General features: G+C 36.4%; 1 protein-coding gene across 1 annotated transcript in view; it reads left to right on the top strand.

The window, feature by feature from the left end:
- LOC104528524 (inactive phospholipase D5-like) overlaps positions 1-15,264 on the top strand; it is a gene marked incomplete at its 3' end in the record, with an annotated part of 79,710 nt that overhangs the window by 41,876 nt on the left and 22,570 nt on the right. The window contains exons 2-3 of the mRNA XM_010172559.2: positions 1,515-1,683; positions 10,395-10,509. Of these exons, the coding sequence (XP_010170861.1) occupies positions 1,515-1,683; positions 10,395-10,509 (284 nt within the window). The remainder of the gene's footprint in view (positions 1-1,514; positions 1,684-10,394; positions 10,510-15,264) is intronic.

Genomic DNA, 15,264 nt, shown 5'->3' with positions numbered 1-15,264 from the left:
GTTACAACTCTTACTGTAATGCAGTTAAGTTCAATACTAATTAATAGAATAGTGTGTTCAGTGTTGTGGAGTTTGATGGGTTTTAGGGAATAAGAGAACATACTTGAATGTTTAACGAAAGAGGAGTTGTGCCTGTTCTGATTTTGGGGGGGATTTTTTGCCAGGCAAGGAGAGTAAGAATGTGATAATTACCACAGGTATACTTAGTCACAATTCTTGCTGGGTTTTCTTTACACTGTTAAAGAGTACTAATCTTCAGTCTTCTAACGGGTTAACTTCACAAGCATACTTAATGTTCTGAAATAGCTGTAAAAGTTTCCATGTGGCCCTGTAGAATTAACTGAATTAATAGAAGATACTGCACTAATCTGTTTTTCTAACAGTTAAAGTGTACAATTCTCATTTACACTAGAGGTTTGTATTAGTGGTTTACTTAAAAAAAAACTAAAATTATATTCATATTGCTAGAGTTTATAATTAATACTATTAATAAGTACAGAAACAGTCTGAAAATACTTGTTGTACATAGATACAATGAAAAGGAATATTCTCCAAGTCCCTACTACAGCTTTCCTAAATCTGGTTTGTATGATTCACAGTAAAAGTGGCAGAATTTAGGAGCACTTATAGAAGTGCCACTTGAATAAGTTGAAAATTTTGTCTATTTAGCTGAAGACAGAATTAGGAAACTCATTTGACTTGTGTTTATATTTAAGATTTATCTATTCAGTGTAGAGAGGAGCTTTACCTGCTGCAATTTAAGGAAATCTAGTAGTGAGGCAGTATGCTGAATGAAACACATCATTGCCCTGAATCAGAGGAGCATATTTTCAATTGTCACTACTACAGTGTGAATATAAGTAATGTAATTTACAAACATTTTGAATAATACAGACAATAAGATCACAGAGCCTTCCAAAAAGAACAGGAAATTAAAAGATCATAATTGTTCTGTTTTTAACCACTACATCCCAGTTACAGCCTTACACAGGTAAACAAAAGCAGAAAAATTATGTAGCTTAGAGCGGTTGGAAAGGGAGAATTCATACAGAGTAATAAAATGTCGCCTGTAAAAGCAGATCTAAGAGGATGCCAGGGAGTATGTGTCTTGCCACATTGCTTAGAGAGAAGAAGAAATTAAGTGCAAATATGAGAGTGGCAAAGCAAGAAGATATAGTTTCATTCTTCCCATCCTCACCTTAAAGACTGATTCTCACTTCCTTTGTTACAAGAAGTAAGCTCTTCCACGCTTAAGCTAATTTTGTGGAGCTTCAAAAGCTTAATTGGCTTTGCTGCATTAACAGTAGGTCATTTCCACATTTTATTGTTTTGAGAAGTGCGGAGCATGACAGTCAGCAACTTCAGAGCAAATTGCAGGGTGGCACGCTGCTGAGAGCCTCTGGGAGCAGATCTTGAACCACAGGCCCAAAACCTGACATTTTTTAAAATTTGGAACTTTTTCATAAAGAAAAGTGCTGTTGTTAAGTGGTTATTTTTTCCTTATCTATTCTCAGGGTTGCTCTTGTGGAAAATATTCCTGAAGGGATCAACTACTCAGACAGTGCACCATCCCATTTGTCTCTTTTCCAAGGCTGGATGAATTTGCTTAATATGGCTGAAAAGTCTGTTGACATAGTATCATCCCAGTGGGACCTCAATCACAGTCATCCATCAGCATGCCAGGTATGTTCTAGCCTAACAAAAGGGTGAGAATTTAACAATCTGTTCTTGGTGTTTCACTATTAATTTTTTCGAACTACAGCCCTTGCCTGTAGCAGACCTATTTGTTTTGAGTAATCTAAAAAAGCATTTTCATACAAAGATTTTCCTGCCAATACAGTAGTTTTCTGAAAGTGATGGCATACTTGGACTAGATAACACATCCAATGCACATTCATATCACTTCCATCTTAGGAAAGGATGTAATCTTAATAAGAAACCTGCAAAATTGTACCTATATTAATACATCTGTAATTTGAGAATATCCATACATCTATACATTTATTTTCTATTTGGTGCAACTGATTAAGTAAAAGAGCAAGCACAGGGATTAATTCTGCAGCCAAATAGATGGATAGAATGACACTTATAAAGAACAATGTAGTATCAGATGATTTCTCATGTCTTTTCAAAATTAATCTTGGGAGGGCGGGCAGTGTTAAAAGATTTCTGCAGTTAATAGGAAAAATCATAAATCATAGTGAATGAGACAGACATGCATTACAATGATATTGTGCCAACAAACACTTTATTCTTGAGATTAATCCTCTTAGAAATATGGTAAGGGCAGGTATGCACTTAGCATCACTTGTGAAACTAAGATATCAAAGAACTGATAGGCTGAGAGTATCTCCTCTTTTCCACCAAATGGATTCTTTGCTGAAAGAAGTCACTCAGCTGATGTGAAATGGGGTTAAAGTGACAATTGGGTAACTGTAAGGAATCAATTCTATTATACTATGTCACAAACTCTTCTCTTTCCTCTCTAGTTCTGTTGATGCTTACAGTAAAAAAAAAAAAAAAAAGAAAAAAATAAAAGAAAAAAAAGAGCCTTTTAGTAGACAACTGGTATTCCAAGCAACTAAAGATAGTACTGCAAATAGCCTGTGCTTTCAAGTCATGAAATGAATTATGCTTCTTTTGAAAGAGGCTGTAGCCCAGTTGAACAGTACACATTAAGTTTTCTTAAGAATAAATCTGCCGCATGTCCCTTTAAAAGAGTGAAAATCTGAGGTGAGCAGCCAAATGGAAAATGTAGTGCGAACCCTTCCTTTTAGAATGCTTATAAATATTGGAATACAGTTTGTGAATAAATTTATTGAGTATCAAAATATTGAGATTTTTCACAAAGTAATTATGCAGTTAAGCTTTATTTAAATTTACTTTGTAAGAGACTTCAAACCCATGTACTATCATTCAAGCAGATGAATTCAAAGAGATAGTGCCTTAGATGTTTTTAGGATGTGCATGAATTGGTATGTGCATGAATCTTTTAAAAACGTTTTGTCTGAAAAAATTCAACATGTCATTTGCTTCAAAACAAGCAGAGCCTAACAAATCCCAAACAGAGGACAAAAATAGCAAACTGGAAATTGTGGTTTCACTAGTTAAGCATCAAATCCATTCACTGTTCCACGTTCTCATGCAAAGTAAAAACTGTAAGATACTGCTGAATGTCAGAGCAGGGAAAGGAAGAAGCTCTTTCATCCTCAGATGCACTGTTAAAGCCAGAAAAAATAAAACATTTTTCATGATATTTTATTCTAGTTATCTATTTCTGCCTGCTACTAGTCTTACAAAAGTGAGTAATTACTTCTGTTTAAAGGCAATTAATATTCCAGTCATTTCCTCATTTGTACAGCACTGTGGGCTGAACAGCTGATAGATCTTTCTGTCAAGCTTGTCTGTTCGTCCTAAAACACTATGCTGCTATTGGCCAATCTAATTGCTGAAGAAATTGCCAGAAGTAGTGTTTCTTAGCAAATCATTGCCCCAGAGCATGTGTGTAAAGCTTGGTGTGGGAAAGGGAGGCGAGAAAACTTGTATCGTTACATCTGCTTTCTCCACTTGTAAATGAAAGTGAATTTGAGAGCAGCTTCGATAACTGTAATTTAGTAATTTTCAGAAATGTAAATCGAATGTCCTCAAGTCTTTACAAATTTGGGTTCAAGGAAATTTGTCCCAAAATAGCAGAAGCATTATGAAAGGTAAGGGATTGAGATGCAAAACTTCCAGGCAGTGTGGTACTTAGTAGTTTCTAGTTGTTCCTTGAATGATTCTTGTTTCATCAGAAACTAAGGACATAAACATTTCCTATATGGACCCACATCCTACTCTATAACTAGCAATTTCCATTTTATGAAAATTCAAGGCATATTGCAATGCAAGGTTCTCTACAAGAGCACTTCTACAGACATGGATTTGTGAAGAAGAGCTGAGTAGGCTAGATTGCTTTTTCTTAATTAGTTACAAGGTTTAGCTACGTTCTCTTTATATGTGTTTGTGTAGTTACGTACACATGTGCATACATTTATATATACATACACATGTATGTCCAATATGTATATTGAAGAAAATTACAACAGGAAATTCTGCAATTTTATATACACACACATACATATATATATATATGCCCAATATATGTATCATCCATATGTATACATATTGTACATTTTGTCCAAATGTATATTGGACATATTTCGTCTAAATGTATAATGGACATACATATATGTATGTATGTGTGTGTATATATAAAATTGCAGAATTTCCTGCTGTATTTTTCTTCATTTTTGTTTGTGGGTATGTTGACTAGTGTCCGTGACCGTTGCCTGTCCATGTTTTGTTGGTCATAAATCTTAATAGTAATTGCTGATTGAACTGTCCAGGTCACAACTGCTGTGCTTAGCTGTCTCGAGTTCATGAGTCTCGTTAAATTGGAGTCTCCAAATGCTACATGATTTGGAGTACATGATGCTACAATGTTGTGTGTGCTTCCACAGCTTAGGTGGTCAAGTAAACAAATATCTGTTTGTAAAAATACTGAGTAGGCTTTCTACACCTGCTTTTCTCGTTCAGAAGAAACCCATGTGTTTTGGTGACAGTGATGTCAACTGTGTGTATTTTCAAGATAGCAGGGTAGCTGTGATACAGTGGCTTTTAGATTTTTTGTGGAACATTAACATATGACTCCTCCTGTTGCAATCAGATGTTTAGAGGACAATGGAAACCTGATTTTTAAGGATAGCTTTTAGTTCATTTGCAGTGAAGGGAGAGCATAAGATCATGACAATTTCATGATTTTCAGAATTCCTTTCCTCCAGCTCATGTCATGTTAGAAACTTTAATTTAGAGTCACCTAAAAGGTGACTCTTTAATTTAGAGTCACCTATTTCCAGCAGGTCTTTCCTCACAAATTTCATTTTAAGTTTAGCAAGTAAGAATGAATGACATCATGGTTTATTGTTATTGCCATAAGTTATGGCACAGTTCTCACTGGATGGCTATTTGAATGATCGAAGGGTAGATCTGCATTTGATTTTTACAATGATCACACAAAAAATAGATGGTTCTGACCATCTCTATTTACCTTCCTATTGTTCAGCTCCCAGATGGGTTGATGAGAGAAGCCTCTCACTTCACCTGACAGCTGGCTTACATGAGACATGTTATCCAGCTTTGTAATGAAATCTTGTGTTAGTCTCAGATATGCATTGCTCAAGGTTCTTAAGTGATTTGATAGGTAGAACAAATGTTAGTCTCAGGGCTTAAGTATGCTTCCTTGACAATTATTAAAATACACAAATAAGCACAAAGAAGATAACTTCTCCAAACCTAACAGCTACCACCAGCAATCAGTTACAATTAGCTGTAGAGATTGCAGTTTATTTTCTTTTCTGTAAGCTCACTTGTACACAAACATCTCTTCAGGTGATAGCATTTCCCTGATGCAGCTGGTATAGACTGAGGCATAGAAAAGATATTTTAAAAAGAGAGCTTTTAAAGTGAAAGCATTTTTTTAAACTCTGACTGAAATTCCAAAAATTTACTTTCCCTCCCTTTTCATTAGCTATTTTGCTAGAAGAATTTGAGAAGAGCATTTGAGTTTCCCTGTTCTGTATTAAATGGCAAAAGTTAAATTTAGAGTTTCTCGATTTATTTGGTCTAGTGGTTTCTGCCAGTGTGCTACAATATTTAGTGATGTTTGATATATACACCCAAAGGCTTGATCACAGGACAACTTTCAAAAATGTTGGTAGAACTGTGTAGAATAAATTCAGAAGAAAATTCTGGAAATAACCAGTTTTATTTCTGTGGAAAGGGAAAGCTAAACATTGTCTAAACTGTAGGAATCTAAGTTACTGAAGAGCACAACAATTCAATTTTAGAGTACTTAAAAAAATACAGCATTTTCGTGTTCGTATCTCCTCTATTGTATTTTTAATGAGGAACGCATGCTGACAGAGACAACAGCAGGCAAGTGAAATCAGCCAGGCTAAAGTCAGTCTGCCTAGTGACTGCTAAGGAGTTGCTTTAGGGGCAATTTCAGAGCCTTTTGCTAAGGTTGGTAATGATAACTTTTTTTTTCTTTCTTTAAAAAAAAAAAAAAATTTGCCAGGTGGCTGTGGCAGGTACAGTTGGGATTAATGTTTCAGATCGATGTTAGTTTAAAGCTGCTATGAGACTGTCCATTTGTTCACATGATAAATACTTTTTACGTCCTATTTTGTCACTTTAAGTAGGCTTTTTGAAACAGCCCTGTGAATAGTATGAGAATATTTTATCAGGCTGGGCAGATTGCTAGTGGTATTGGTTGTTAAAATGCAGATATGGTATAAGGTGGCAGTTTCGTAGCACTTGGCTGCTACTATTTCTCAGTCCTCACAAGCTGGATATATAGAAATTATTCTGATCACTGTCACATGGTCGTACAGCAGCCTGGTATTGTCTCACAAAAGGAATGTGGTCTGAATGACAGCATGAGGTTTTGTATTCAACAGAAGCATTTCAAATGTGCTGACAGCAGTGACAAAACTCTTCAAAATTTCTGTCCTATCTTTTTTCCTTTTCATAGAACAAAACAGTAAAATTCCAAGTAAACATGTCAGAGAGTATAGAATCCAAGTTTCAGATTAATATTAATGGAGAAGAAAGCTAGGTACTTCAACAATGAAGGAAGAATGTCTAGTACCCTATTTTACTATCCTACATACAGATTTTCAAAAGCAAGTTGTGAATCTTTCATAATTGTTTAGTGTGTTTAGACTAAGCCTTGGTGAGCATATGAATGCTGAGGGATGATGCAACAAGTGATGAGATGGAAAGAATTCTCCCCAGTTCTGGCACTGGGTGGTGTTTTTGTATACCTGTATAAACACATATTTGTCACGAGTACACTCCTGGTCTTAACCATCACTATTGGTGAAGCTTTAAATGTTTTCTCAATTTGAGGTTTCACCAGTTATTAACATAATTTGACAGAAAATGTTATTATAAATGCATAGCTTGTGATGTCCCTGATGGGAAAAGAGATGTGTTTTCAGAGAAGCTGTCTTGATTGGAATGCAGAGCCACACTCCAAGTGATCTGTTCACCCATAGGATGGGCCATTCAGCTGGCAGCACGGCCTGTAAGAGACAGCCGGGTGGTCCATCAAGGGTACTGTGTTGGTCACATCAGGGCATGCTAAGATCAGGTAAAACTTGGGAAATGCTACCATGCTCTTTTTTATCCAAACTAAAATTAATACAGAAGGTTCAGGCTTGTTTCTCAAAGCTTTTGTAAATCATATGTAAGTAAAATCTTATGCAGGTAGAACTGAAGTGGTAATAATGATAAAAAATAATTACCTTGGGGAAAAAAATGTAAAGAACCATCTCCTGAAACAATTTATTTTATCAGCTTTAGACATTAACTTTCTAAGCATTTCTTTAACAGAACAGTTAATGCATTAATTTGTATTGATAATGCAAATCACTTCCCATCAAATTTATCAATGGTATTTTTGTATGCTATGGCTTTCTACTCTGCTTCTAGTCAAAATCAGTTTTTACAGGTAAACCAAACAAGAACAGCGTGCCTTTGTTTGTCTTTCTACCTAGTAAATTAAATCAACACATTGAACCTTCCTGAGTAGCAGTTTCTTCATATATATATTTTAATTGATTTATGTATTGCAAGCGTTTTAGTCCTTAATTTTCTCTGCTTGCTTTTTGCAAAGGTAAAACTAATGAAATTCAAAAAGGTGATGTCTCCAGTTGGTGAACCCAGAAGAAATGGGGCCAATGGCTGCCTGAGCTCCGGCATGGCAGGAGTCTGTCACTCCAGGGGAGCTGGGGGTGGGGCAAGGCATGATCTGGGAACTCATCAGACAACAGCACAGTGATTGCAGGTCTCAGATTTGGTTAGAGTTTAACAGTGCCAGTCCACAGAAATTGCAGGAGAAACCCTCTTGGAGGGACCAGGGCATCCAGGAATACCAGTCAGTGCCTCTCTGCTCCCCTAGGATCATGATGGAGCTGCTGTATGACTCTGTATGCAGCATTCGTCCCCTTCCCTCTACTATCTCATTAATTCTTACCTCTGGTAACATCTGCCCCATTTCTCCTTAAAAAAACCCCAAACCACCAGCAACAAACAAACAAACAAAACCCAACACAACCACTGATGTGAGAGTTAAGTATCCTTTTAGCTTCATTATGAATGTGAGAGAAAGACAGTCCTTGACTTGCACAGCAACTCAGTAAGGGCTTTTGAGTGCAAGTTAAATCATGGGTGTTATTTTTTACGAATGGAACTACCTAGTCACCTCAAGAAATGCTGAATCTGAGTATAAGAAGCATTTGGAGCTTCATGCAAAGCGTGTTTTTGTTTTCATGTTCTGTTAGCTATTGTCTAATGCTTTTGTTATGGCTGTATCTTGTTGGCTACTAAGTTCCTGTTTTCCCTGGGATGAGCAAAGAGCTGTGCTGTAGATTTGAGCCAGCAAGCAGGCATATATTACGAAACTAAAACATAAACAGTAGTTCTGTGTTTCCATTGCAACATCTGGCTACTCTGTAATTTTGAGAAAGCTAGTTTCTAGGAGGCTGGGTGGTATTTTTTTGCCACATGTATTCAAAATAAGTGAATATTAAAAAATAGGTCTGTACTGTATACAGCTGAAGAGATACTTTCTGTGACTACTTAATGCTTCAGTCCCTCCAAGGCTCAAAGTGACAACCTGTGCAGGCAATTACAGGGCAAAGGGTGGCTTTCCACTTGCTTGTTGCTTCGAGGTGCAATGAGGAGGAGGGCTTCTGTCTGAGGTTTTGTTAGTCCATGCTGTGTCAGGTTACATCATCCCAAACTGCTTTTATATTGGCCATTTTTGTAGAATAGAGAAATCCCCATTTTTGTAGAATAGAGAAATCCTTTTAAGATTTTTAGAGTAAAAACTTGTACAGAGAATTGTCTCAAATGGAAAACTTTATCTTAGAATCATAGAGTGGTTTGGGTTGGAAGGGACTACCTGTTTGTTTGAAAGTTCACAGAATCACAGAATGTTAGGGATTGGAAGGGACCTCGGAAGATCATCTAGTCCAATCCCCCTGCCGGAGCAGGAACCTAAATGAGATTACACAGGAAGGCGTCCAGGCGGGTTTTGAATGTCTCCAGAGAAGGAGACTCCACAACCTCCCTGGGCAGCCTGTTCCAGGGCTCTGTCACCCTCACTGTAAAGAAGTTTCTTCTCAAATTTAAGTGGGACCTCCTGTGTTCCACCTTACACCCATTGCTCCTTGTCCTACTGTTGGGCATCACTGAGAAGAGCCTGGCTCCACCCTCCTTACACTCGCCCTTTACATATTTTTAAACATTAATAAAGTTGACTGTTGCTTTTTTGTTTTAGCTTTACCTTGGGGGCCAGCATTATATTGAATCTAAAGTGAACTGTGTCAGTAGGGCAGGCACTTTGTCAGCTCATTAAACCCAAAGTTTTTGTGTATTCGACTGCTACTTGTGCTACTTGTGTCTGTACTGTGGTAAGCTACAACAGCAGCAAGGAAACAGGCTCTAACTGTGGTTGTAGTAACACAGCTCACTAGTGGTACATTGGATATGTTATTCTTGACATCATGTAGTCAGATGCTTCTAACTAAGCATTTTCCTTTAAGTTAAATTAAGTTAAAATATTGAATCTAAAACTTAAACCTTAGCTATGCAGTTGGAAGGTCTACTTTTTCTTTGTTTCTTGGATGTAGAAAAATGCAGTGATTTAAAATTTTATTTTTCATGTGAAACAAATATCTTGATTTCAGTTTTAACATGTATCTAGTTCAGTATGAGGTTCCCTTTTTTGTTCTGTGTTAGAAATAGGGCTTAAATAGTAAAGGTATATCAGTGTAAAATCAAAATCATATGGAGAATTCATGTAGATTATTGTTAACCTTCCTGGTGTAGCTCATCTAAAGATGAGCAAACTATCACTTGAAAAGCTATGTTGTACTATGGTTGGGACTACTTACAAAAATAATTCAATACAGGATGAGTGTTATAGTCTTTTATGCAAATTATTTAGAAGAAAGTTAATGTAAAAATATGTTTATGCAGCATAAAAAAAAATGGACACTTCATTCTCTGCGTGTCACCTGTCATGAATAGTATTGCACATTCTAGGAAAAGGAAGATGTAACTTTGGCCTTCAAAACAGTATTTCTCCAAGAAAAAGTTGTTTGAGTTGCTAACCTTTAGGGTAGATTTAGCCATATCTAGGAACATATTTACACAGCTATCGTACAGTATGTTTGTGTTTTGACATGCATCTGTAATTTGTTGGTATGCAGTTTGAACAATTCTATGTCTTACAACTGCTGCTTTCCTTTAATATTCTTTTTTTTTTCATGTAATATTCTCCCCAGGGTCAGCGTCTTTTTGAAAAATTACTCGAACTGGCATCCCGAAATATTGAGATAAAACTAGTGAGTGATATACTGCCCATGGAATCAAAGGTATTAAACGACTTGAAATCAAAGGGTAAGACCAAGGTCTTTATGTTGTTATGCCATGTTGATTGCTACCTAATGTTTCTTTTACTTAAAATGTAGACTCAGATGATGTACAAAATTGCACACTATTGGTTTAGCATTATTGCCCTGTAATTCTGAAGCTTTCTCTGGTTCATAGTCATCAAAAATCTGAAACTCTGTTACTGTAGTTGATGTTTGTAGTTTGCAAGTGGTTAAAAAGGTGGTGCAGTGATTAGATAGCTGCTTAAACTCACTATAGCCATGCTAATGATAGGCAACATAACCTAAGAGATTGCTATCATATCTTGTGGAACAAGATATTTCCCTCTTTTGAGAAATAGCAAAATAAAATAATGAAACAACATGTCTATGGTACTGATGATTCTGAAGCACTGGAAAAATAGACCAGCAGTCAGATTTAGCTAACTGACAAGGTTTTCTGCGCTTTTATGTATTTATTAGTTGTCTGCTTTCCTAATCATTGTTTTGAGGCTTAAAAATCCCTATCCAAGGAGGGGTTACACACAGGCACTACATGACCAAACTTGCTTTATATAAAACTGTGTGGAAAAATAGCAAAGACTGTTTAAGAAATGCTGAAAGAAATTAGAATCTCTTAGGAGTTTTATCAATCTCATGCACACTTCTGAATAATAATACATTGATTATCTACATAATCTGATAAAAGTATGATTTTAAGGGTAATACACATTTTTCAAAGGACAAAAAGAACCTATATATTTTGATGGTGATAATTTTTCACACAGATTACGATACAAATCACAAAGGGAATTCTAAAAAAATGAATTAAGCAAAGCAGTTGCTATATGTCATGGCACCCTAATGTATCATGTCTGTTTATGGTAAATAATAAAGAACACTCTTTACCAATAAAAATCAGTCTTTATTTGTTTAAATTCTCATCTTCTCACTGGGCAAATAAAAGAACAATACTAATGGAAGTCCTGGTTCCTTAAAGAGATCATCTTTTGATCAAGACTGACATGTTATTTAAATATAATAACTACAGAGACTTGTCATTTCATTGCCTATTCCAGGGCTTTGATTATTTCTGTTATGTAATCAAAAGTTATATCAATCCTTGGATAACCAGGAAGAATATATGAGCTTTGTCAGACATCTGTGAAGTAAGAAATTATCTTTTTCTGATGTGTTGAAAAATAAATAGGTCTTTAATATCAATGTCAGTGAAACTGTTTTTGAAAAAAATTGCTTATTTTCCCTATGAGTCTAAGGTCCCAAGTTCCCATGAGTCAGAGGAGATGAGAGGTAGAGCCTGTATGTTTATACTTATGTACCTGGCAATAAATATTTTAATTATCATTTATAGAGAATACCCAATATAAAAAACTATCCTCTTTCAAAAAAAGATAAGCAAACATTTCAGCCTGAAAAAGGAGCTATGTTTGTCATTAACACTTCCTTCAGTTTGTGGGGGAATTAATCAGAACTGTGAGCTTTTTTAACAAACACTCTTTCAAAAAAAGATAAGCAAACATTTCAGCTTGAAAAGGGAGCTATGTTTGTCATTAACACTTCAGTTTGTGGGGGAATTAATCAGATCTGTGAGCTTTTTTAACAAACAGAACATAGGATTTTACAATTTTACTAGCTATAGGCTTTTACAATTTTACTAGCTTCAGTTTCCCTTATGCCTTGTTCAGGTTTCTAAGACAGGAAATATTAGAGTATCCAAATGAAGTGATCAATATATTTGAGTGCTCTGAGCTACAAAGAATCAGAGAAAGTTGCTTTTATATAGTAATTCTTGTGAGTTTTGCTGTCATCATCTTTGAACCCTGTAATTGTAAATATCATTGTGTACTCCTGGGCTTTTTCAAAGATTAATATTATAATTTCTTGATTTTCTCACTATGAATGTTGGTTTTGTTTTTGTGGTTTTGTTGTGGTTTTTTTTTCTCATTCCATGTTTTTGGTTAGTTTAGTTCTACAAATTCTGAAGTTTTTGTTAGAATGTCTCGATTGTGACATGATGATTACCAGCTTTGTTGCAAGTATTTCACCTGCATTTAGGTTTATTTGGTTATTATCTCCAGGAAAGCTAGGAAAATCTTTATTTGGTTTTGCATTCCCAAAAAGAGATAAGTTAGTTTTAACATTCAGTCAGATTTAGTTGTCTGAATTTTATGTTGAAATGAGCAGACCTTGTATGAACAGGAGATTCATGGTACAACTTGCTTGTGTCAAATATAAGTTAACTGGTAGGCTAGCTTAAAAAAAAAAGACTACTCCAACTTCCATTGGTTCAGTAATATTAATAGCACAGTAAATGGAAAACGTATCTGTATTAAACTTTTTTCATGTCTGCTAGAGAAAAAAAAATTACTGTTACCTACTACCATTATCTTAGCTGAGGACAAACATATCATTAAACTTTTCTAAGCTATCCTGTCTACTAAAATTATTAATCTGTCTGCTCATGAGGCACTGGCCACCTGCATCCTCAGAAATAATTCAGAATTGGTCTTTGAAAGGGTACTGTGCATCATCATTTGGACACATATTCATGAAGATGACTAATTTTTTTTTCCCTGCAACTGGTCAGATTTGTCTTAGAAAGTATGCCATGCACCTTGTTTAATAGAAATGTTCCCCCTGTGGGAAAGCAAGCAGTAAATATATCAATAGCTCAGCCACATTTTGAAGCTTCTTGAGATGGAGAACCAGACTATATTTGGCTGAACAGATCCAAACTCCTACTTGCGCTGTCTGTCTGAATTAGGCAGGGGTGCATCCAAGCACTACTCTATGGTTGACCAGCTAATAAACTGAGCTCATTGTTCCTAAGCAGAAAGTATGCTTGGAGCCTGAGCCATAGGCAGTAGCCTGGAGAGAAAGTGCATACATAGCCTGTGGGGCTCTGGGACTTTCCTACGTTTCTGAGCTTGCCTTCTCCTTGATAGGTAAGCATAGGCTAACCTCTTCTTTCCAAGGCACATTGTATGCAAAAGTCAGGCTGTCTTCTGGTAGTGGACCATCCTACTAAGCACAAGAGACAGTTATTATTGCACAGAGAAGGCAGAAGAGCCTTGCCTTTCTTTTCAGCAGACTGGGTCATTAGAACCCCTGAGCTGTGCTCTCACGCTTTCCAGGCTGGTTTCTGGGGTCAGGATGAGGGATAACTTGGGTGTCAACCCCAGGATGTACTTGTTGATATACTGCCCAGGGACCTTTAAGGATGCTGCAGTTCCTCTGCCCGTGATTATCTACCTCATGCTACATCTTCAGGTAGTATGCTCCTTTAAGTAGCCCAGGTAGAAGTCTTAGCCTGGACACAGGGGCATGAGTTTATATGTGGTTACTTGAAGAACTATACTTGGTCATCCATACTGTCTCATGCAGTGGGTTTTTTTTGGTACTAGGAACCATTATATGTTACAGCACTGCTGCATCTCAGCACAGATGTTGAGATTACTTCTGACAGCCAGATTATTCTAGCACATATTTCATTTTTCTAGACAGGCATGTGTGGAGCCCCCATTTCTGAAGTACTATAGAAAGCAGCTTTGATAGACCTTTTCCAGCCCAGGGGTGCATCCTAGAGTCCTCCCTACACATCCTTCCTCTCCAGAAGCCATCCCTACTGATTAACAGAGGAGAGAGTTGAAATCTGGCTTCAGATTTGAGCTGATGGGGTAAGACAAAGCGTAATTTATGTGTATGGGAGAGTAGAAGTGAACTGATGTATAGAGTAAAATAAAATTAGTAATTTATGGTTTCAATGTTAGTACTGATATCTGAGCTAGCTCTGAACCTGTGGATTTGTTGCCACCATTAAGACTTTTTTTGTCATGTCCTTGCTATCCTGACTCTCTTGGGCTAGCTGTAAAACAAGGTAGCTTGATTACAGAAGCAGTCTAGTGGCTGGCAGCGTGAAACATGGATTGATTTACTGTGCTAACACGTAACACACGTAGAGCTGTGGTGACAGGAGTCTCTGAGTGCTTAGATAATGTACATTTGCCAGTAATTGCTGCACTGTGGGAGTGTTATTTAGTTGCAAAATTAAGCATGCAGAAATGAGGAAATACTAGTCCCAGAACATATATTTATGATAGACTTTAATTACATTATCAGATTCTATATTTTGCATAGAATACCTGGCTGGTACTTGCTATAATCTAACCACATTAATCACAAGTTTTTCCCTTGTATTGAATGACAATATGTCAAACATCTAATGCCTAAGGCAGATGATGCTCATTCAGGGAATATTATTTCTGCTGGTAATGGCTAGAATCTTTTTTTGTCTTCATATTTAATGTATGTCTCCAGGCTTTCTTTATTGCACATCTGCCAGATCCTGCACTGAATGCAGAATGATTAATTTCCTCATAGGCTTTTCCATGCTGCTTCTCACTGTGGTATCTGAGTGCCCCACAAATACAGTATTAATGAATTTCTTTTTACAGCATCACTGTTAGGTGAGGTCACTTGCTGTTTGTGTCTCTCAGGGACAACTAGCAATTATTAATGGCAGCACAGGCACCAGAAGCCAGATCTGAGCATTTGTTTTCTATAACTGTAATTAAAAAAAGTGTATTTGTAATTTTAAAAAATCAACCACATGTAAGTTCTCCCAGCTCATGTTGTCAAAATTATTGCTGAACAGGCTATAAATCATGATGTTATTTTTATAGGACCTTTTGCAATATGCAGTCCCAGGGTGTGAAGTCTCACTTCTCTATAGTTAATGTTAAAGCTATATTTCACTTTCCCA

This window comes from Antrostomus carolinensis, unplaced genomic scaffold (genome assembly GCF_000700745.2).
Source record: "Antrostomus carolinensis isolate BGI_N321 unplaced genomic scaffold, ASM70074v2 scaffold1690, whole genome shotgun sequence".
In the NCBI taxonomy this organism is placed as follows: domain Eukaryota; kingdom Metazoa; phylum Chordata; class Aves; order Caprimulgiformes; family Caprimulgidae; genus Antrostomus; species Antrostomus carolinensis.
This window is presented reverse-complemented; position numbering and strand designations above follow the sequence as displayed.